Below are 25,978 nucleotides of genomic sequence, written 5' to 3'. Positions count from 1 at the left end.
AACAATGTATTATTTTTAGATTTGTAGACATTCTCATTGACCATCATTACAAAAAAGGGCCACTACATATTCCTTATGGGATATCAGTTTAAAAAAAACTTTGAAACATAATTTGTGAACAAACATTTCAACTGTTCAGATATATGAACAAGATTTTCTAAATCATATTTTAAAAGATCAGAACAATGTATTATTTTTAGATTTGTAGACATTCTCATTGACCATCATTACAAAAAAGGGCCACTACATATTCCTTATGGGATATCAGTTTAAAAAACACATTGAAACATAATTTGTGAACAAACATTTCAACTGTTCAGATATATGAACAAGATTTTCTAAATCATATTTTAAAAGATCAGAACAATGTATTATTTTTAGATTTGTAGACATTCTCATTGACCATCATTACAAAAAAGGGCCACTACATATTCCTTATGGGATATCAGTTTAAAAAAAACTTTGAAACATAATTTGTGAACAAACATTTCAACTGTTCAGATATATGAAAAAGATTTTCTACATCGTATTTTAAAAGATCAGAACAATCCGACACTATGTATTATTTTTAGATTTGTAGACAACTCTTAGACCATCATCACCAAAAAAGTGTTTATCTTTTTTTTTTACTGAAAATATTAAAAAATACCTTGTACCAACAAAGACCAGTGCCTACCATCCAAACATTTAAATTAAGTATTGCTCGGACCAGACATCCATTTTTTAAAAGTATTTAAGAAAAAAAGTTTTTAAATCTTACCCCATACTCCTGTCGAGGTAAGGAAATATTTTTAAAACAAATGATTTTAATGGAAGTTATGAAGTTTCTAACATAAAACTTGCCTTTTTCAGAAGACAACAAAAGTATTTCCAAATGTTATCTTTAATATTTCGACAAACTCTCTGAGATGTCTAATGAAATGTCTAAAATAACAAGCGAAGAAAAATTATTTCATTTAGAATGGGTTAGGTAACTTGATTACAAATCACTTCTGAAGTCCATTTTTCAGGCTAAAGCATGCTCAGTGCACTCTGGTCCGAGCTCTAGTTGGGACGAGGTATCTGGGAGAAGGTTTCCACGTTACCAAAACTCAGCTTGAGTTGAATCCCAATTGAAAATTAATAGTCTACATTGGGATTCAATGCAGGTAAAAAAAAAAAAAAATCACAACATTGAGAACTACAGGACATAAGAGAAACAAATAATTTACAAGCCACAATTATCAAAAAATATTTTTAGTTTTACAAAATAATAATTGAAACTTTTTTTTTTCGAACAGTCTCTATAGAACTAATATGGATCAATGTATATATATACATTTTTATTTAGAGAGAATAATCTAAAATCAAATAGGCAGAAGATTATCGGGTAAAAAAATGTTTAGATGTGAAAGTAGGAATGGCTTGCCCTATTAATAAACAAAAACTCAGAAACCCTATAGGAAAAATATTTGTAACACCTTTCAAAAGTCAGAAACCCTATAGGAAAAATATTTGTAACGCCTTTCAAAAAAAAAAAAAAAAAAAAAAATGATATGAAAAAAGGTATCATTGCGAAATGGGTTGTTTAGAACACGCATAAAAAAATAATAAAATAAATATTACAATATCTCTGACATTTTTTAAAGCAACCAAAGCTGAAATATCTATTTACACATAATGGAATCCGAAAAAGTTAACTTTTTTTTTCTGCTAGGTTGTCTCCCCTTAATATTAGAACTGCTCAAAGTGTTTCATTTCTGACCAGTATGGAAACCTTACAACACTTATAATGAAGGCTTAATCACAAAAACACCATCACCCCTAGTTGACAGCTCAATGAGAAAAAAAAAAAGTATATGCTGGCTCCAGTACACAAAGGCCCATGAATGCTCTTAGGAAATGCGTGGTCAGCACAATACAGTGTTGAATCAATAGACAGCAGATGCTGAGAATGTATCCAAGATATTTTATTCATACAATCCAGCAAACTATATGTGATAATGGCCCATTAAAAGTTACTGAATTCAGAGCAAGGCAATATTGAGTTGTGTTTTAATAAAACCTCTAAAATCATTCATAATGGTGAAACCGCACTTAACACAAGGTTCTAAGTACAAATCTTGGTAACAAGTACCTCTGTAGAACCATGCAGTACCTGTTCACAGTTGTAAAAATAAATTTACAAGCAATTTCTTAAAAAAGTTGTTTTTTTATTTCATATATGAAGGTAAAGATTTAATGGCTCAACTGATTTTAGCACATACTGCCATTTTCTATGCCAATTCGAGAGCCATTTGTCACATAATGAGAATACTTGTATATATATGCCAGTAACATCCAACACTTGAACTATTAGTACCATATAGAGAAGCCTGAACAAGATACACCAGTTTAGAAAAAATGACCGGTACACGAGAACTGTTTGATCTGGAAACGATTGCGCAGTTAATCCCAGTAATAGGCTTGGTTATCTGAGGTCTCCACCAGGAAAATGAGAATAAGTGCCATATAGGAATTTGATTTTTGTAAGAATGAAAGAATTGTGAATTTCGAGTAATCAGTAAATTCAGCTACATTTCCCTCCCTTGAGTAATATTGTCAACATTTGAAACAGAATTTGTGAAATACCACATAAAGATCTGTTACATCAGTCTTTTCCTTCATCCCTAAGCAGATTGTTAGACTTGTTCTCTAAGTCTTGTTCAATAGTCTTTGGAATATCAATTGAATGATAATAAAAAATTGAGTTTGGCTACCTAAAGTAAATAGGTGGCTACCTCAAGTCAAAGGGTGGCTACCTACTCAAGTCAATAGGCTATGCCTAAAAAAAATGGAAATTCTTGTGTGGAAGTAACTTTTACTGATTCACTGACTGGCCAGTGGCTAAATATACTAAAATACACTTAAGGTATTTTCTGAATCATTTTGAATTAGCCAGACCTCAAAAAATGGACATCTAATACCAGCACTTCTCAACCTTTTTTTTTTAAACACATGTTCCTGGTATTTTCATGTTTGAATCTCCCGTGTGGATTCAATTATTCCCACTTTAACCCTTCTCACTTTTCAGTTGATTTACTCTACATTGTTCTGAGCTTTTTCCCGCTCTTCCATTTCCACTCAAATTACCACGAAGGACAAATCTTTGGAGGAAAATTACCCCTCCCCCCGAGGTATAAGAAACTCAAACTGAGAAATGTTGACAACAATGGCTTAAAATTTCAGAGCTTTCAGAAAAACACTGACTGAAATATGAATGCTCTTTTTATTTACAAACAAGAGACTACAAACGTTTTTTGTTTGCGTGTTACATACAAATGTTTTTTTTAAGATCCTATCATGACAACATAAGTTAGTATCATGATACTAATGAACTTCTTGACTGGTTACATCAAAGCATGAACTGTAAGATAAATATGAATCATTTAGACTGCTGTTCCTTCCTGACAATTCCTAGACACTAAATCTTCATCACAGTAGGGGACACAACTTTTACCCGGTGACTTCTCTCCTACGACAGTTCCAGGTTGTGGATCTAATTCAGTTTTTTTAAACAGTGCAGAGTTCAAAGGCACTTGATGCGGTAAGGTCTGACCTACCAGTGTACTACACTCATCAGAGTGTGGACCTGCCACATGAGTCTCTACTAACTGAAGATCACCGGCTTGCACTGGACTGTCTTCATGGAGACAGGTCTGAGAGAAGTCAGGCTTTTGAAAGACTTGAGTCTCTGAATTAGTTTCAGAGTTTTCTTTTTCTTTGCAGTCTTGAGAGCTGAGAAAGTCTCTCAGCGGGGAGCTCAGCTCTTTGTTATTTTCTGAGCCCGTTTCAGCACTGGTCGACACTGGGGGAGGTCCCATGAACGTGTTGGTAGGTACTAGAAGGGATTCTGTATCTGCAGCAACTAACGTGGCTCCTGAGATACTGCCCATTTCAGCACTGGTCGACACTGGGGGAGGTCCCATGAACGTGTTGGTAGGTACTAGAAGAGGTTCTGTATCTGCAGCAACTAACGTGGATCCTGAGATACTTGGCTGGGGTTGGGATGTACCAGCTGTAGGAAGATCAGCTGATGTTGAGTTGTCCGTTGACTGCCTGCTAACAGCACGCTGTCTTCCAGGGCTGTTTCGGAGCCGCTGAAAGAGTCTGTAGATATTACTCTGCGTGTAAACAGTCACGCGCTCAATCTCATAGTTACTTCGATTACCCGCGTTATTACCCCTGGTTGCATTTTGAGCATTAGTGGTACCCTGTACGAAGGGAGACCGGCGAAGAATGCTTAACAGATTAGATAAGCTGGCTGCGCCTTCCCTGACCGTAAGATTATTAATGGGATTGGCACCAGAGCCAGCCCTGTCACCGCCCTCTGTGTTAGCAGTATCAGCGGCATTGCTAGCACCTGAAGAAGCAGCGAGATCAGTTGTAGATGTAGATGTTTCCGCTGTTTCTGCCGGCGGTTGATTAGTCTGCTGGGCGTCATCCCCCTCAGGTCCAGGCTGTGGTGGGTTGGCTAGAAGCTCCTGAATGTGGACTTGTTGTAGAATAGCAGGCAGTTCATAATGATGAAAAAAGTAGATCATCGAGTGCTGGGAATACAAAAAAAAAATGTCCGTTTTAGAAAAAAAATATTTTTAAGCGATAAAGTTTACTGATGTAAAAAAAAGTATTTCATCGACAAATGATGCACTCACCTGTATAAACAGCCAGGATGTAAAAAGGGCCAAAGAGCTGTACTGACCATTAAATCTGTAGTGGTAGGCATAGAAGGCGAAGTGGTACAAATAGAAGAACCTGGACACATTCAAGACATTTTTAAATAGATCATTGTGTAAAGCATTTAAAATTAAAGCATTAATTATGTAACCTTTCTAATAACCTTGATTAGTACTGAAAAAAAAACGAACACAACTATTTTATATAAAGTACAAATGTGGCATGGTGGTTGAGTGGTAAGGCACATGGCTTTCAAACAGAGGGCATCCTGGTGAAGAATAGGATTCAGAACGTCAAGATTTTTAGGATGCCCATGAGCCCACCCAACTTTAGTGGGTACTTGATGCAGAAAAAAATAAAGGCGATTTGTCATTGTCTTAATGCTGAGCACAGAGACAGATGAGCTTTGCATCATCTGTGCTCCATAGATCACGAAGTCTGAAGGGGCAACTTTTATTTTTTTACTTTTTAACAAAACACATTTAGAAAAAAAAAATATGCAAATTAGAAGCCTATCAAATCTAGTTACCAATGTTAGTGTAACAATTTATTGCATTCAATTATATTGTCTCAATTTACTGAGATGGGGTGCAGTAGTTGAGTGGTTAAGTGTTTGGCTTCCAAACCTGGGGTCCTCGGTTAAAATCTCGGAGAAAACTGGGATTTTGAATTTTGGAATTTCTCTAGCACCCGAGTCGACCCAGCTCTAATGGGTACCTAGTAATGGCGGCTGGTTGTTGTGCACATGACACCCTGCTCGTTAACCATTTAGCCAAAGAAAAGAATGACCTTAGCATCATCTGCTCTATAGATCGCAAGGTCTGAAAGGGGAACTTTTTTTTTTCTTTTTTAATTTCACTGAGCCAGTTTTGTTACTTACCTCAACCAAATTCTTTTGCTGATGTTAGTGTGGCAACAAATAGCATCATATTGATCCGCTATCCAAACTATTAGAATGATGTAAAAGGCTGTGGTGGTGTCATTGAAAAACTCAGACATGATTGCTTCCATACCTGAACGATGGACAAAAAAAACACAAAATCAAATTAAATGCTAGCATCGATACACTTGTTGCTACAAAAAAAAATATTTAAAAGCCAAATAAAATATATGGACTGGATGAGATTCAAGTGAGACAGGAGTGTGTGTGTAATGGGGTATGTACTGTTTCACTATTCAAAATATATAAATATATCTAACTAAATCATGGTTGAGTACCCAGAGACTCGAAAGACGATAATGCCACAAGTCTTTGTAAAAGAACAAAGATAAGTTTCACTAATAGTATAGTAAGTAAAGTAACTCTTTCAGTCCTTGTGATCTACCAAGACCAATAACAAAAGTAAAGTAAGTATTACATATAAACAATTAAAAAAACAACAACAATAAAGCCGAAATTGAATGAATTCTATGTTCACATACAGTCACAACATTTAAATAGTAACTCCTTGCCAAGGAAAATCATTCTTACTAGTAAAACATATATATAATAATATAATGTTTAAAACTAGGATCGCGTGTAAACAAAATACTAAAACACATTATTCATATAATGAAACAATCTTGATTAACAAAAGGTTTTAACTACACGTGAACATCTTGGCAAGTGTTAAGATCAAGTGAGACTCAAAGGGTTTCTAACACTAACAACAAACTCATAAAATGTTTTCTTAAAATCCCATTAGGGATGATACATGGCTTTAAATCTAACTTTAAACCTTATTGGCATTTAGTTTAGTTGTTTTTGGTTTTTTATTATTATTATAATAAGGGTTATTTAAAAAAAAAAACTTAGCCATGATGGGAAGATTCCAAGTTTTCATTTTTTTTTTCCCAAGAAAGATGTTTTTCTTATGGTTTATTGGATTAATTTGGCTGAAACAAAATTCCATGCATTTCCCAAGTGACGTGGCGACCCTGCGTCACTAGAGAATGGACCAAGAAAACCAATAACTGGATTTAAAGCATACTCTGCTTGTTTATTTTCTGTGAAGGAACAAGATAAAACATGATATTCAAACATTTGCTTACCAACAAGAGCGAGAATCACAGTTAACAGTGGGGCTGCTGGGAAGGCGATGGCGATGTTCATATCAAACATTTGCAGTAAATCCACTGAGAAAATTAACAAAAAAAGTATTATTTCTCGAACTGAAAAACTAATTTCTTTTCAAAGCATAATATATTAAAACTATTAAGCATTCAGTTGTTTGTCATTTTAAACTTAATTACAAAATACATAATACAATGTGTATGAAATATTTGAGGTTACCCAGAGAAATGAAAATAAGGTCAATATGATTATGGAAATTTCTGTATGTCTGTATGTGACTGTATGTCTTAGTAGTTCTTACTTCAAATTTGTGTTTATGAATGTGTTACAAAAGACTAAATTGGTGTTTATGAATGTGTTACAAAAGACTAAATCTGTGTTTATGACTGTGCTACAAAAGACTAAATCTGTATTTATGAATGTGTTACAAAGTCTAAATCTGTGTTTATGAATGTGTTACAAAAGACTAAATCTGTGTTTATGACTGCGCTACAAAAGACTAAATCTGTGTTTATGAATGTGCTACAAAAGACTAAATCTGTGTTTATGAATGTGCTACAAAAGACTAAATCTGTGTTTATGAATGTGCTACAAAAGACTAAATCTGTGTTTATGAATGTGCTACAAAAGACTAAATCTGTGTTTATGACTGCGCTACAAAAGACTAAATCTGTATTTATGACTGTGCTACAAAAGTCTAAATCTGTGTTTCTGACTGTGCTACAAAAGACTAAATCTGTGTTTATGAATGTGTTACAAAGTCTAAATCTGTGTTTATGACTGTGTTACAAAAGACTAAATCTGTCTTTATTAATGTGTTACAAAAGACTAAATCTGTGTTTATGAATGTGCTACAAAAGAATAAATCTGTGTTTATGAATATGTTACAAAAGACTAAATCTGTCTTTATGAATGTGTTACAAAAGACTAAATCTGTGTTTATGGCTGTGCTACAAAAGAATAAATCTGTGTTTATGAATGTGTTACAAAAGACTAAATCTGTCTTTATGAATGTGCTACAAAAGACTAAATCTGTGTTTATGAATGTGCTACAAAAGACTAAATCTGTGTTTATGAATGTGTTACAAAAGACTAAATCTGTCTTTATGAATGTGTTACAAAAGACTAAATCTGTCTTTATGAATGTGCTACAAAAGACTAAATCTGTGTTTATGAATGTGTTACAAAAGACTAAATCTGTGTTTATGAATGTGTTACAAAAGACTAAATCTGTCTTTATGAATGTGTTACAAAAGACTAAATCTGTCTTTATGAATGTGTTACAAAAGACTAAATCTGTCTTTATGAATGTGCTACAAAAGACTAAATCTGTGTTTATGAATGTGTTACAAAAGACTAAATCTGTCTTTATGAATGTGCTACAAAAGACTAAATCTGTGCTTATGAATGTGCCACAAAAGACTAAATCTGTGTTTATGAATGTGCTACAAAAGACTAAATCTGTGTTTATGACTGTGCTACAAAAGACTAAATCTGTGTTTATGAATGTGTTACAAAAGACTAAATCTGTGTTTATGAATGTGCTACAAAAGACTAAATCTGTATTTATAAATGTGCTACAAAAGACTAAATCTGTGTTTATGACTGTGTTACAAAAGACTAAATCTGTGTTTATGAATGTGTTACAAAAGACTAAATCTGTGTGTTATGAATAAGTTACAAAAGTCTAAATCTGTGTTTATGAATGTGCTACAAAAGACTAAGTCTGTGTTTATGAATGTGCCACAAAAGACTAAGTCTGTGTTTATGACTGTGCTACAAAAGACTAAATCTGTGTTTATGAATGTGCTACAAAAGACTAAATCTGTGTGTTATGAATAAGTTACAAAAGTCTAAATCTGTGTTTATGAATGTGCTACAAAAGACTAAGTCTGTGTTTATGAATGTGCCACAAAAGACTAAATCTGTGTTTATGAATGTGTTACAAAAGACTAAGTCTGTGTTTATGACTGCGCTACAAAAGTCTAAATCTGTGTTTATGAATGTGCTACAAAAGACTAAATCTGTGTTTATGACTGTGTTACAAAAGACTAAATCTGTGTTTATGAATGTGCTACAAAAGACTAAATCTGTATTTATAAATGTGCTACAAAAGTCTAAATCTGTGTTTATGAATGTGTTACAAACGTCTAAATCTGTGTTTATGAATGTGCTACAAAAGACTAAATCTGTATTTATGAATGTGCTACAAAAGACTAAATCTGTGTTTATGAATGTGCTACAAAAGACTAAGTCTGTGTTTATGAATGTGCCACAAAAGACTAAATCTGTGTTTATGAATGTGTTACTAAAGACTAAGTCTGTGTTTATGAATGTGTTACAAAAGACTAAATCTGTGTTTATGAATGTGCTACAAAAGACTAAGTCTGTGTTTATGAATGTGCCACAAAAGACTAAATCTGTGTTTATGAATGTGTTACTAAAGACTAAGTCTGTGTGTTATGAATAAGTTACAAAAGACTAAATCTGTGTTTATGAATGTGCTACAAAAGACTAAATCTGTGTTTATGACTGTGTTACAAAAGACTAAATCTGTGTTTATGAATGTGCTACAAAAGACTAAATCTGTATTTATAAATGTGCTACAAAAGTCTAAATCTGTGTTTAAGAATGTGTTACAAACGTCTAAATCTGTGTTTATGAATGTGCTACAAAAGACTAAATCTGTATTTATGAATGTGCTACAAAAGACTAAATCTGTGTTTATGAATGTGCCACAAAAGACTAAATTTGTCTTTATGAATGTGCTACAAAAGACTAAATCTGTGTTTATAAATGTGCTACAAAAGTCTAAATCTGTGTTTATGAATGTGTTACAAAAGTCTAAATCTGTGTTTATGAATGTGCTACAAAAGACTAAATCTGTATTTATAAATGTGCTAAAAAAGACTAAATCTGTGTTTATGACTGTGTTACAAAAGACTAAATCTGTGTTTATGAATGTGCTACAAAAGACTAAATCTGTATTTATAAATGTGCTACAAAAGTCTAAATCTGTGTTTATGAATGTGTTACAAACGTCTAAATCTGTGTTTATGAATGTGCTACAAAAGACTAAATCTGTATTTATGAATGTGCTACAAAAGACTAAATCTGTCTTTATGAATGTGCCACAAAAGACTAAATTTGTCTTTATGACTGCGCTACAAAAGACTAAATCTGTGTTTATGAATGTGTTACAAAAGACTAAATCTGTGTTTATGAATGTGCTAAAAAAGACTAAATCTGTGTTTATGAATGTGTTACAAAAGACTAAATTGGTGTTTATGAATGTGCTACAAAAGACTAAATCTGTGTTTATGACTGTGCTACTAAATCTGTGTTTATGAATGTGCTACAAAGACTAAATCTGTGTTTATAACTGTGCTACAAAAGACTAAATCTGTATTTATGAATGTGCTACAAAAGACTAAATCTGTATTTATGAATGTGCTACAAAAGACTAAATCTGTATTTATAAATGTGCTACAAAAGTCTAAATCTGTGTTTATGAATGTGTTACAAAAGTCTAAATCTGTGTTTATGAATGTGCTACAAAAGACTAAATCTGTGTTTATGGCTGTGCTACAAAAGACTAAATCTGTGTTTATGGCTGTGCTACAAAAGACTAAATCTGTGTTTATGAATGTGTTACAAAAGACTAAATCTGTATTTATGACTGTGCTACAAAAGTCTAAATCTGTATTTATGAATGTGCTACAAAAGACTAAATCTGTGTTTATGAATGTGCCACAAAAGACTAAATTTGTCTTTATGAATGTGCTACAAAAGACTAAATCTGTATTTATAAATGTGCTACAAAAGACTAAATCTGTGTTTATGAATGTGCTACAAAAGACTAAATCTGTGTTTATGAATGTGCTAAAAAAGACTAAATCTGTGTTTATGAATGTGTTACAAAAGACTAAATCTGTGTTTATGAATGTGCTACAAAAGACTAAATCTGTGTTTATGACTGTGCTACTAAATCTGTGTTTATGAATGTGCTACAAAGACTAAATCTGTGTTTATAACTGTGCTACAAAAGACTAAATCTGTATTTATGAATGTGCTACAAAAGACTAAATCTGTATTTATGAATGTGCTACAGAAGACTAAATCTGTGTTTATGAATGTGCTACAAAAGACTAAATTTGTCTTTATGAATGTGCTACAAAAGACTAAATCTGTGTTTATGACTATGCTACAAAAGACTAAGTCTGTGTTTATGAGTGTGTTACAAAAGACTAAGTCTGTGTTTATGAATGTGTTACAAAAGACTAAATCTGTCTTTATGAATGTGTTACTAAAGACTAAATCTGTGTTTATGAATGTGCTACAAAACACTAAATCTGTCTTTATGAATGTGCTACAAAAGACTAAATCTGTGTTTATGAATGTGCTACAAAAGACTAAATCTGTGTTTATGACTGTGTTACAAAAGACTATGTCTTTATGAATGTGTTACAAAAGACTAAATCTGTGTTTATGAATGTGCTACAAAAGACTAAATCTGTGTTTATGACTGTGCTACTAAATCTGTGTTTATGAATGTGCTACAAAGACTAAATCTGTGTTTATAACTGTGCTACAAAAGACTAAATCTGTGTTTATGAATGTGCTACAAAAGACTAAATCTGTGTTTATGACTATGCTACAAAAGACTAAGTCTGTATTTATAAATGTGCTACAAAAGACTAAATCTGTCTTTATGAATGTGTTACTAAAGACTAAATCTGTGTTTATGAATGTGCTACAAAAGACTAAATCTGTCTTTATTAATGTGCTACAAAAGACTAAATCTGTGTTTATGAATGTGCTACAAAAGACTAAATCTGTGTTTATGACTGTGCTACAAAAGACTAAATCTGTGTTTATGAATGTGCTACAAAAGACTAAATCTGTGTTTATGAATGTGCTACAAAAGACTAAATCTGTGTTTATGAATGTGTTACTAAAGACTAAATCTGTGTTTATGAATGTGCTACAAAAGACTAAATCTGTGTTTATGAATGTGCTACAAAAGACTAAATCTGTGTTTATGAATGTGCTACAAAAGACTAAATCTGTGTTTATGACTGTGCTACAAAAGACTAAATCTGTGTTTATGACTGCACTACAAAAGACTAAATCTATATTTATGACTGTGCTACAAAAGACTAAATCTGTGTTTATGAATGTGCTACAAAAGACTAAATCTGTGTTTATGAATGTGCTCCAAAAGACTAAATCTGTGTTTATGAATGTGCTACAAAAGACTAAATCTGTGTTTATGACTGCGCTACAAAAGACTAAATCTGTGTTTATGAATGTGCTACAAAAGACTAAATCTGTGTTTATGACTGCGCTACAAAAGACTAAATCTGTATTTATCACTGTGATACAAAAGACTAAATCTGTCTTTATAAATGTGCTACAAAAGACTAAATCTGTGTTTATGAATGTGCTAAAAAAGACTAAATCTGTGTTTATGACTGTGCTACAAAAGACTAAATCTGTGTTTATGAATGTGCTACAAAAGTCTAAATCTGTGTTTATGAATGTGCTACAAAAGACTAAATCTGTCTTTATGAATGTGTTACAAAAGACTAAATCTGTGTTTATGAATGTGTTACAAAAGTCTAAATCTGTGTTTATAAATGTGCTACAAAAGACTAAATCTGTGTTTATGAATGTGCTACAAAAGACTAAATCTGTGTTTATGAATGTGTTACAAAAGTCTAAATCTGTGTTTATGAATGTGCTACAAAAGACTAAATCTGTGTTTATAAATGTGCTACAAAAGACTAAATCTGTGTTTATGAATGTGCTACAAAAGACTAAATCTGTGTTTATGAATGTGTTACAAAAGTCTAAATCAGTGTTTATGAATGTGCTACAAAAGACTGAATCTGTATTTATCAAAGTGCTACAAAAGACTAAATCTGTGTTTATGACTGCGCAACAAAAGACTAAATCTGTATTTATGACTGTGATACAAAAGACTAAATCTGTGTTTATGAATGTGTTACAAAAGACTAAATCTGTCTTTATGAATGTGTTACTAAAAACTAAATCTGTGTTTATGAATGTGCTACAAAAGACTAAATCTGTCTTTATGAATGTGTTACAAAAGACTAAATCTGTGTTTATGAATGTGTTACAAAAGACTAAATCTGTGTTTATGAATGTGTTACAAAAGACTAAATCTGTGTTTATGACTGTGTTACTAAATCTGTGTTTATGAATGTGCTACAAAAGACTAAATCTGTATTTATGAATGTGCTACAAAAGACTAAATCTGTGTTTATGAATGTGCTACAAAAGACTAAATCTGTGTTTATGAATGTGCTACAAAAGACTAAATCTGTGTTTATGAATGTGCTACAAAAGACTAAATTTGTCTTTATGAATGTGCTACAAATACTAAATCTGTGTTTATGACTATGCTACAAAAGACTAAGTCTGTGTTTATGAGTGTGTTACAAAAGTCTAAATCTGTGTTTATGAATGTGTTACAAAAGACTAAATCTGTGTTTATGAATGTGCTACAAAAGACTAAATCTGTCTTTATGAATGTGTTACAAAAGACTAAATCTGTGTTTATGAATGTGCCACAAAAGACTAAATCTGTCTTTATGAATGTGTTACAAAAGACTAAATCTGTGTTTATGAATGTGCTACAAAAGACTAAATCTGTCTTTATGAATGTGTTACAAAAGACTAAATCTGTGTTTATGAATGTGCTACAAAAGACTAAATCTGTCTTTATGAATGTGTTACAAAAGACTAAATCTGTGTTTATGAATGTGCTACAAAAGACTAAATCTGTCTTTATGAATGTGTTACAAAAGACTAAATCTGTGTTTATGAATGTGCCACAAAAGACTAAATCTGTCTTTATGAATGTGTTACAAAAGACTAAATCTGTGTTTATGAATGTGCTACAAAAGACTAAATCTGTCTTTATGAATGTGTTACAAAAGACTAAATCTGTGTTTATGAATGTGCCACAAAAGACTAAATCTGTCTTTATGAATGTGTTACAAAAGACTAAATCTGTGTTTATGAATGTGCTACAAAAGACTAAATCTGTGTTTATGAATGTGCTACAAAAGACTAAATTTGTCTTTATGAATGTGCTACAAATACTAAATCTGTGTTTATGACTATGCTACAAAAGACTAAATCTGTGTTTATGAATGTGTTACAAAAGACTAAATCTGTGTTTATGAATGTGCCACAAAAGACTAAATCTGTCTTTATGAATGTGTTACAAAAGACTAAATCTGTGTTTATGAATGTGCTACAAAAGACTAAATCTGTCTTTATGAATGTGTTACAAAAGACTAAATCTGTGTTTATGAATGTGCCACAAAAGACTAAATCTGTCTTTATGAATGTGTTACAAAAGACTAAATCTGTGTTTATGAATGTGCTACAAAAGACTAAATCTGTCTTTATGAATGTGTTACAAAAGACTAAATCTGTGTTTATGAATGTGCCACAAAAGACTAAATCTGTCTTTATGAATGTGTTACAAAAGACTAAATCTGTGTTTATGAATGTGCTACAAAAGACTAAATCTGTCTTTATGAATGTGTTACAAAAGACTAAATCTGTGTTTATGAATGTGCCACAAAAGACTAAATCTGTCTTTATGAATGTGTTACAAAAGACTAAATCTGTGTTTATGAATGTGCTACAAAAGACTAAATCTGTGTTTATGAATGTGCTACAAAAGACTAAATTTGTCTTTATGAATGTGCTACAAATACTAAATCTGTGTTTATGACTATGCTACAAAAGACTAAGTCTGTGTTTATGAGTGTGTTACAAAGTCTAAATCTGTGTTTATGAATGTGCCACAAAAGACTAAATCTGTCTTTATGAATGTGTTACTAAAAACTAAATCTGTGTTTATGAATGTGCTACAAAAGACTAAATCTGTCTTTATGAATGTGCTACAAAAGACTAAATCTGTCTTTATGAATGTGTTACTAAAAACTAAATCAGTGTTTATGAATGTGTTACTAAAAACTAAATCTGTGTTTATGAATGTGCTACAAAAGACTAAATCTGTCTTTATGAATGTGCTACAAAAGACTAAATCTGTGTTTATGAATGTGCTACAAAAGACTAAATCTGTGTTTATGACTGTGTTACAAAAGACTATGTCTTTATGAATGTGTTACAAAAGACTAAATCTGTGTTTATGAATGTGCTACAAAAGACTAAATCTGTGTTTATGACTGTGTTACAAAAGACTAAATTTGTGTTTATGAATGTGCTACAAAGACTAAATCTGTGTTAATAACTGTGCTACAAAAGACTAATCTGTATTTATGAATGTGCTACAAAAGACTAAATCTGTCTTTATTAATGTGCTACAAAAGACTAAATCTGTGTTTATGAATGTGCTACAAAAGTCTAAATCAGTGTTTATGAATGTGCTACAAAAGACTAAATCTGTCTTTATTAATGTGCTACAAAAGACTAAATCTGTGTTTATGAATGTGTTACAAAAGTCTAAATCTGTGTTTATGAATGTGCTACAAAAGACTAAATCAGTGTTTATGAATGTGTTACAAAAGACTAAATCTGTGTTTATGAATGTGCTACAAAAGACTAAATCTGTGTTTATGAATGTGCTACAAAAGACTAAATCTGTGTTTATGAATGTGCTACAAAAGACTAAATCTGTGTTTATGAATGTGCTCCAAAAGACTAAATCTGTGTTTATGAATGTGCTACAAAAGACTAAATCTGTGTTTATGACTGCGCTACAAAAGACTAAATCTGTATTTATGAATGTGCTACAAAAGACTAAATCTGTGTTTATGAATGTGCTAAAAAAGACTAAATCTGTGTTTATAATTGTGATACAAAAGACTAAATCTGTCTTTATAAATGTGCTACAAAAGACTAAATCTGTGTTTATAAATGTGATACAAAAGACTAAATCTGTCTTTATAAATGTGCTACAAAAGACTAAATCTGTATTTATGAATGTGATACAAAAGACTAAATCTGTCTTTATAAATGTGCTACAAAAGACTAAATCTGTGTTTATGAATGTGCTAAAAAAGACTAAATCTGTGTTTATGAATGTGTTACAAAAGTCTAAATCAGTGTTTATGAATGTGCTACAAAAGACTGAATCTGTATTTATGAAAGTGCTACAAAAGACTAAATCTGTGTTTATGACTGCGCAACAAAAGACTAAATCTGTATTTATGACTGTGATACAAAAGACTAAATCTGTGTTTATGAATGTGTTACAAAAGACTAAATCTGTCTTTATGAATGTGTTACTAAAAACTAAATCTGTGTTTATGAATGTGCTACAAAAGACTAAATCTGTCTTTATGAATGTGTTACAAAAGACTAAATCTGTGTTTATGAATGTGTTACAAAAGACTAAATCTGTGTTTATGAATGTGTTACAAAAGACTAAATCTGTGTTTATGACTGTGTTACTAAATCTGTGTTTATGAATGTGCTACAAAAGACTAAATCTGTATTTATGAATGTGCTACAAAAGACTAAATCTGTGTTTATGAATGTGCTACAAAAGACTAAATCTGTGTTTATGAATGTGTTACAAAAGACTAAATCTGTGTTTATGAATGTGCTACAAAAGACTAAATTTGTCTTTATGAATGTGCTACAAATACTAAATCTGTGTTTATGACTATGCTACAAAAGACTAAATCTGTGTTTATGAATGTGCTACAAAAGACTAAATCTGTGTTTATGACTATGCTACAAAAGACTAAATCTGTGTTTATGACTGTGTTACAAAAGACTAAATCTGTGTTTATGAATATGCTACAAAAGACTAAATCTGTGTTTATGACTATGCTACAAAAGACTAAATCTGTGTTTATGACTATGCTACAAAAGACTAAATCTGTGTTTATGAATGTGCTACAAAAGACTAAATTTGTCTTTATGAATGTGCTACAAATACTAAATCTGTGTTTATGACTATGCTACAAAAGACTAAGTCTGTGTTTATGAGTGTGTTACAAAAGTCTAAATCTGTGTTTATGACTGTGTTACAAAAGACTAAATCTGTCTTTATGAATGTGTTACTAAAGACTAAATCTGTGTTTATGAATGTGCTACAAAAGACTAAATCTGTCTTTATGAATGTGCTACAAAAGACTAAATCTGTGTTTATGAATGTGCTACAAAAGACTAAATCTGTGTTTATGACTGTGTTACAAAAGACTATGTCTTTATGAATGTGTTACAAAAGACTAAACCTGTGTTTATGAATGTGCTACAAAAGACTAAATCTGTGTTTATGACTGTGTTACAAAAGACTAAATTTGTGTTTATGAATGTGCTACAAAGACTAAATCTGTGTTAATAACTGTGCTACAAAAGACTAATCTGTATTTATGAATGTGCTACAAAAGACTAAATCTGTATTTATGAATGTGCTACAAAAGACTAAATCTGTATTTATGAATGTGCTACAAAAGACTAAATCTGTGTTTATGAATGTGCTACAAAAGACTAAATTTGTCTTTATGAATGTGCTACAAAAGACTAAATCTGTGTTTATGACTATGCTACAAAAGACTAAATCTGTCTTTATGAATGTGTTACTAAAGACTAAATCTGTGTTTATGAATATGCTACAAAAGACTAAATCTGTCTTTATGAATGTGCTACAAAAGACTAAATCTGTGTTTATGAATGTGTTACAAAAGACTAAATCAGTGTTTATGAATGTGTTACAAAAGACTAAATCTGTGTTTATGAATGTGCTACAAAAGACTAAATCTGTGTTTATGAATGTGCTACAAAAGACTAAATCTGTGTTTATGAATGTGCTACAAAAGACTAAATCTGTGTTTATGACTGCACTACAAAAGACTAAATCTATATTTATGACTGTGCTACAAAAGACTAAATCTGTGTTTATGAATGTGCTACAAAAGACTAAATCTGTATTTATGAATGTGCTACAAAAGACTAAATCTGTGTTTTTGAATGTGCTACAAAAGACTAAATTTGTCTTTATGAATGTGCTACAAAAGACTAAATCTGTGTTTATGAATGTGCTACAAAAGACTAAATCTGTGTTTATGAATGTGCTACAAAAGACTAAATCTGTCTTTATGAATGTGCTACAAAAGACTAAATCTGTGTTTATGAATGTGCTACAAAAGACTAAATCTGTGTTTATGAATGTGCTACAAAAGACTAAATCTGTGTTTATGACTGCACTACAAAAGACTAAATCTATATTTATGACTGTGCTACAAAAGACTAAATCTGTGTTTATGAATGTGCTACAAAAGACTAAATCTGTATTTATGAATGTGCTACAAAAGACTAAATCTGTGTTTATGAATGTGCTACAAAAGACTAAATTTGTCTTTATGAATGTGCTACAAAAGACTAAATCTGTGTTTATGACTATGCTACAAAAGACTAAGTCTGTGTTTATGAGTGTGTTACAAAAGTCTAAATCTGTGTTTATGACTGTGTTACAAAAGACTAAATCTGTCTTTATGAATGTGTTACTAAAGACTAAATCTGTGTTTATGAATGTGCTACAAAACACTAAATCTGTCTTTATGAATGTGCTACAAAAGACTAAATCTGTGTTTATGAATGTGCTACAAAAGACTAAATCTGTGTTTATGACTGCACTACAAAAGACTAAATCTATATTTATGACTGTGCTACAAAAGACTAAATCTGTGTTTATGAATGTGCTCCAAAAGACTAAATCTGTGTTTATGAATGTGCTACAAAAGACTAAATCTGTGTTTATGACTGCGCTACAAAAGACTAAATCTGTGTTTATGAATGTGCTACAAAAGACTAAATCTGTGTTTATGACTGCGCTACAAAAGACTAAATCTGTATTTATCACTGTGATACAAAAGACTAAATCTGTCTTTATAAATGTGCTACAAAAGACTAAATCTGTGTTTATGAAAGTGCTAAAATAGACTAAATCTGTGTTTATGAATGTGCTACAAAAGACTAAATCTGAGTTTATGACTGCGCTACAAAAGACTAAATCTGTATTTATGACTGTGCTACAAAAGACTAAATCTGTGTTTATGACAGTGCTACAAAAGACTAAATGTGTTTATGAATATGTTACAAAAGACTAAATCTGTCTTTATAAATGTGCTACAAAAGACTAAATCTGTGTTTATAACTGTGTTGCAAAAGACTAAATCTGTGTTTATGGCTGTGCTACAAAAGAATATATGTGTTTTTGAATGTGCTACAAAAGACTAAATCTGTATTTATGAATGTGCTACAAAAGACTAAATCTGTATTTATGAATGTGCTACAAAAGACTAAATCTGTGTTTATGAATGTGCTACAAAAGACTAAATCTGTGTTTATGAATGTGCTACAAAAAACTAAATCTGTGTTTATGACTGCGCTACAAAAGACTAAATCTGTATTTATGACTGTGCTACAAAAGACTAAATCTGTGTTTATGAATGTGCTACAAAAGACTAAATCTGTGTTTATGAATGTGCTACAAAAGACTAAATCTGTGTTTATGACTGTGTTACAAAAGACTAAATTTGTGTTTATGAATGTGCTACAAAGACTAAATCTGTGTTAATAACTGTGCTACAAAAGACTAATCTGTATTTATGAATGTGCTACAAAAGACTAAATCTGTATTTATGAATGTGCTACAAAAGACTAAATCTGTATTTATGAATGTGCTACAAAAGACTAAATCTGTGTTTATGAATGTGCTACAAAAGACTAAATTTGTCTTTATGAATGTGCTACAAAAGACTAAATCTGTGTTTATGAGTGTGTTACAAAAGTCTAAATCTGTGTTTATGAATGTGCTACAAAAGACTAAATTTGTCTTTATAAATGTGCTACAAAAGACTAAGTCTGTGTTTATGAGTGTGTTACAAAAGTCTAAATCTGTGTTTATGACTGTGTTACAAAAGACTAAATCTGTCTTTATGAATGTGTTACTAAAGACTAAATCTGTGTTTATGAATGTGCTACAAAAGACTAAATCAGTGTTTATGAATGTGTTACAAAAGACTTAATCTGTGTTTATATGAATGTGCTACAAAAGACTAAATCTGTGTTTATGACTGCGCTACAAAAGACTAAATCTGTGTTTATGAATGTGTTACAAAAGACTAAATCTGTGTTTATGAATGTGCTACAAAAGACTAAATCTGTGTTTATGAATGTGTTACAAAAGACTAAATCTGTGTTTATGAATGTGCTACAAAAGACTAAATCTGTGTTTATGAATGTGCTACAAAAGACTAAATCTGTGTTTATGAATGTGCTACAAAAGACTAAATCTGTGTTTATGACTGCACTACAAAAGACTAAATCTATATTTATGACTGTGCTACAAAAGACTAAATCTGTGTTTATGAATGTGCTACAAAAGACTAAATCTGTATTTATGAATGTGCTACAAAAGACTAAATCTGTGTTTATGAATGTGCTACAAAAGACTAAATTTGTCTTTATGAATGTGCTACAAAAGACTAAATCTGTGTTTATGACTATGCTACAAAAGACTAAGTCTGTGTTTATGAGTGTGTTACAAAAGACTAAATCTGTCTTTATGAATGTGTTACTAAAGACTAAATCTGTGTTTATGAATGTGCTACAAAACACTAAATCTGTCTTTATGAATGTGCTACAAAAGACTAAATCTGTGTTTATGAATGTGCTACAAAAGACTAAATCTGTGTTTATGACTGCACTACAAAAGACTAAATCTATATTTATGACTGTGCTACAAAAGACTAAATCTGTGTTTATGAATGTGCTCCAAAAGACTAAATCTGTGTTTATGAATGTGCTACAAAAGACTAAATCTGTGTTTATGACTGCGCTACAAAAGACTAAATCTGTGTTTATGAATGTGCTACAAAAGACTAAATCTGTGTTTATGACTGCGCTACAAAAGACTAAATCTGTATTTATCACTGTGATACAAAAGACTAAATCTGTCTTTATAAATGTGCTACAAAAGACTAAATCTGTGTTTATGAAAGTGCTAAAATAGACTAAATCTGTGTTTATGAATGTGCTACAAAAGACTAAATCTGTGTTTATGACTGCGCTACAAAAGACTAAATCTGTATTTATGACTGTGCTACAAAAGACTAAATCTGTGTTTATGACAGTGCTACAAAAGACTAAATGTGTTTATGAATATGTTACAAAAGACTAAATCTGTCTTTATAAATGTGCTACAAAAGACTAAATCTGTGTTTATAACTGTGTTGCAAAAGACTAAATCTGTGTTTATGGCTGTGCTACAAAAGAATATATGTGTTTTTGAATGTGCTACAAAAGACTAAATCTGTATTTATGAATGTGCTACAAAAGACTAAATCTGTATTTATGAATGTGCTACAAAAGACTAAATCTGTGTTTATGAATGTGCTACAAAAGACTAAATCTGTGTTTATGACTGCGCTACAAAAGACTAAATCTGTATTTATGACTGTGCTACAAAAGACTAAATCTGTGTTTATGAATGTGCTACAAAAGACTAAATCTGTGTTTATGAATGTGCTACAAAAGACTAAATCTGTGTTTATGAATGTGCTACAAAAGACTAAATCTGTGTTTATGACTGCGCTACAAAATACTAAATCTGTATTTATGACTGTGTTACAAAAGACTATGTCTTTATGAATGTGTTACAAAAGACTAAATCTGTGTTTATGACTGCGCTACAAAAGACTAAATCTGTATTTATGACTGTGCTACAAAAGACTAAATCTGTGTTTATGAATGTGCTACAAAAGACTAAATCTGTGTTTATGAATGTGCTCCAAAAGACTAAATCTGTGTTTATGAATGTGCTACAAAAGACTAAATCTGTGTTTATGACTGCGCTACAAAAGACTAAATCTGTATTTATGACTGTGCTACAAAAGACTAAATCTGTATTTATGAATGTGCTACAAAAGACTAAATCTGTGTTTATGAATGTGCTACAAAAGACTAAATCTGTGTTTATGAATGTGCTACAAAAGACTAAATCCGTGTTTATGAATGTGTTACAAAAGACTTAATCTGTGTTTATATGAATGTCCTACAAAAGACTAAATCTGTGTTTATGACTGCGCTACAAAAGACTAAATCTGTGTTTATGAATGTGTTACAAAAGACTAAATCTGTGTTTATGAATGTGCTACAAAAGACTAAATCTGTGTTTATGAATGTGTTACAAAAGACTAAATCTGTGTTTATGAATGTGCTACAAAAGACTAAATCTGTGTTTATGAATGTGCTACAAAAGACTAAATCTGTGTTTATGAATGTGCTACAAAAGACTAAATCTGTGTTTATGACTGCACTACAAAAGACTAAATCTATATTTATGACTGTGCTACAAAAGACTAAATCTGTGTTTATGAATGTGCTACAAAAGACTAAATCTGTATTTATGAATGTGCTACAAAAGACTAAATCTGTGTTTATGAATGTGCTACAAAAGACTAAATTTGTCTTTATGAATGTGCTACAAAAGACTAAATCTGTGTTTATGACTATGCTACAAAAGACTAAGTCTGTGTTTATGAGTGTGTTACAAAAGACTAAATCTGTCTTTATGAATGTGTTACTAAAGACTAAATCTGTGTTTATGAATGTGCTACAAAACACTAAATCTGTCTTTATGAATGTGCTACAAAAGACTAAATCTGTGTTTATGAATGTGCTACAAAAGACTAAATCTGTGTTTATGACTGCACTACAAAAGACTAAATCTATATTTATGACTGTGCTACAAAAGACTAAATCTGTGTTTATGAATGTGCTCCAAAAGACTAAATCTGTGTTTATGAATGTGCTACAAAAGACTAAATCTGTGTTTATGAATGTGCTACAAAAGACTAAATCTGTGTTTATGACTGCGCTACAAAAGACTAAATCTGTATTTATCACTGTGATACAAAAGACTAAATCTGTCTTTATAAATGTGCTACAAAAGACTAAATCTGTGTTTATGAAAGTGCTAAAATAGACTAAATCTGTGTTTATGAATGTGCTACAAAAGACTAAATCTGTGTTTATAAATGTGCTACAAAAGACTAAATCTGTGTTTATGAATGTGCTACAAAAGACTAAATCTGTGTTTATGACTGCGCTACAAAAGACTAAATCTGTATTTATGACTGTGCTACAAAAGACTAAATCTGTGTTTATGAATGTGCTACAAAAGACTAAATCTGTGTTTATGAATGTGCTACAAAAGACTAAATCTGTGTTTATGAATGTGCTACAAAAGACTAAATCTGTGTTTATGACTGCGCTACAAAAGACTAAATCTGTATTTATGACTGTGCTACAAAAGACTAAATCTGTGTTTATGAATGTGCTACAAAAGACTAAATCTGTGTTTATGAATGTGCTACAAAAGACTAAATCTGTGTTTATGAATGTGCTACAAAAGACTAAATCTGTGTTTATGACTGCGCTACAAAATACTAAATCTGTATTTATGACTGTGTTACAAAAGACTATGTCTTTATGAATGTGTTACAAAAGACTAAATCTGTGTTTATGACTGCGCTACAAAAGACTAAATCTGTATTTATGACTGTGCTACAAAAGACTAAATCTGTGTTTATGAATGTGCTACAAAAGACTAAATCTGTGTTTATGAATGTGCTCCAAAAGACTAAATCTGTGTTTATGAATGTGCTACAAAAGACTAAATCTGTGTTTATGACTGCGCTACAAAAGACTAAATCTGTATTTATGACTGTGCTACAAAAGACTAAATCTGTATTTATGAATGTGCTAAAAAAGACTAAATCTGTGTTTATGACTATGCTACAAAAGACTAAGTCTGTGTTTATGAGTGTGTTACAAAAGACTAAATCTGTCTTTATGAATGTGTTACTAAAGACTAAATCTGTGTTTATGAATGTGCTACAAAACACTAAATCTGTCTTTATGAATGTGCTACAAAAGACTAAATCTGTGTTTATGAATGTGCTACAAAAGACTAAATCTGTGTTTATGACTGCACTACAAAAGACTAAATCTATATTTATGACTGTGCTACAAAAGACTAAATCTGTGTTTATGAATGTGCTCCAAAAGACTAAATCTGTGTTTATGAATGTGCTACAAAAGACTAAATCTGTGTTTATGACTGCGCTACAAAAGACTAAATCTGTGTTTATGAATGTGCTACAAAAGACTAAATCTGTGTTTATGACTGCGCTACAAAAGACTAAATCTGTATTTATCACTGTGATACAAAAGACTAAATCTGTCTTTATAAATGTGCTACAAAAGACTAAATCTGTGTTTATGAAAGTGCTAAAATAGACTAAATCTGTGTTTATGAATGTGCTACAAAAGACTAAATCTGTCTTTATAAATGTGCTACAAAAGACTAAATCTGTGTTTATGAAAGTGCTAAAATAGACTAAATCTGTGTTTATGAATGTGCTACAAAAGACTAAATCTGTGTTTATGACTGCGCTACAAAAGACTAAATCTGTATTTATGACTGTGCTACAAAAGACTAAATCTGTGTTTATGACAGTGCTACAAAAGACTAAATGTGTTTATGAATATGTTACAAAAGACTAAATCTGTCTTTATAAATGTGCTACAAAAGACTAAATCTGTGTTTATAACTGTGTTGCAAAAGACTAAATCTGTGTTTATGGCTGTGCTACAAAAGAATATATGTGTTTTTGAATGTGCTACAAAAGACTAAATCTGTATTTATGAATGTGCTACAAAAGACTAAATCTGTATTTATGAATGTGCTACAAAAGACTAAATCTGTGTTTATGAATGTGCTACAAAAGACTAAATCTGTGTTTATGAATGTGCTACAAAAGACTAAATCTGTGTTTATGACTGCGCTACAAAATACTAAATCTGTATTTATGACTGTGTTACAAAAGACTATGTCTTTATGAATGTGTTACAAAAGACTAAATCTGTGTTTATGACTGCGCTACAAAAGACTAAATCTGTATTTATGACTGTGCTACAAAAGACTAAATCTGTGTTTATGAATGTGCTACAAAAGACTAAATCTGTGTTTATGAATGTGCTCCAAAAGACTAAATCTGTGTTTATGAATGTGCTACAAAAGACTAAATCTGTGTTTATGACTGCGCTACAAAAGACTAAATCTGTATTTATGACTGTGCTACAAAAGACTAAATCTGTATTTATGAATGTGCTACAAAAGACTAAATCTGTGTTTATGAATGTGCTACAAAAGACTAAATCTGTGTTTATGAATGTGCTACAAAAGACTAAATCCGTGTTTATGAATGTGTTACAAAAGACTTAATCTGTGTTTATATGAATGTGCTACAAAAGACTAAATCTGTGTTTATGACTGCGCTACAAAAGACTAAATCTGTGTTTATGAATGTGTTACAAAAGACTAAATCTGTGTTTATGAATGTGCTACAAAAGACTAAATCTGTGTTTATGAATGTGTTACAAAAGACTAAATCTGTGTTTATGAATGTGCTACAAAAGACTAAATCTGTGTTTATGAATGTGCTACAAAAGACTAAATCTGTGTTTATGAATGTGCTACAAAAGACTAAATCTGTGTTTATGACTGCACTACAAAAGACTAAATCTATATTTATGACTGTGCTACAAAAGACTAAATCTGTGTTTATGAATGTGCTACAAAAGACTAAATCTGTATTTATGAATGTGCTACAAAAGACTAAATCTGTGTTTATGAATGTGCTACAAAAGACTAAATTTGTCTTTATGAATGTGCTACAAAAGACTAAATCTGTGTTTATGACTATGCTACAAAAGACTAAGTCTGTGTTTATGAGTGTGTTACAAAAGACTAAATCTGTCTTTATGAATGTGTTACTAAAGACTAAATCTGTGTTTATGAATGTGCTACAAAACACTAAATCTGTCTTTATGAATGTGCTACAAAAGACTAAATCTGTGTTTATGAATGTGCTACAAAAGACTAAATCTGTGTTTATGACTGCACTACAAAAGACTAAATCTATATTTATGACTGTGCTACAAAAGACTAAATCTGTGTTTATGAATGTGCTCCAAAAGACTAAATCTGTGTTTATGAATGTGCTACAAAAGACTAAATCTGTGTTTATGAATGTGCTACAAAAGACTAAATCTGTGTTTATGACTGCGCTACAAAAGACTAAATCTGTATTTATCACTGTGATACAAAAGACTAAATCTGTCTTTATAAATGTGCTACAAAAG

General features: G+C 31.1%; 1 protein-coding gene across 2 annotated transcripts in view; it reads right to left on the bottom strand.

Moving 5' to 3' along the window:
- Positions 1–1,647: 1,647 nt before the first annotated feature.
- LOC106063356 (membralin-like) overlaps positions 1,648–25,978 on the bottom strand; it is a 51,689-nt gene continuing 27,358 nt past the window's right edge. For both annotated transcript variants that reach the window (XM_056030705.1, XM_056030706.1), the window contains exons 9-12: positions 6,727–6,810; positions 5,576–5,708; positions 4,674–4,773; positions 1,648–4,568 (exon numbers count right to left, since the gene is read on the bottom strand). In XM_056030705.1, coding sequence (XP_055886680.1) covers positions 3,408–4,568; positions 4,674–4,773; positions 5,576–5,708; positions 6,727–6,810 — 1,478 coding nt within the window. In that variant the 3' untranslated portion in view covers positions 1,648–3,407. The remainder of the gene's footprint in view (positions 4,569–4,673; positions 4,774–5,575; positions 5,709–6,726; positions 6,811–25,978) is intronic.

This window comes from Biomphalaria glabrata, chromosome 5 (assembly GCF_947242115.1).
Source record: "Biomphalaria glabrata chromosome 5, xgBioGlab47.1, whole genome shotgun sequence".
Lineage (NCBI taxonomy): Eukaryota > Metazoa > Mollusca > Gastropoda > Planorbidae > Biomphalaria > Biomphalaria glabrata.
The sequence above is the reverse complement of the archived record's forward strand: the minus strand, read 5'-3'. Positions and strand labels throughout refer to the sequence as shown.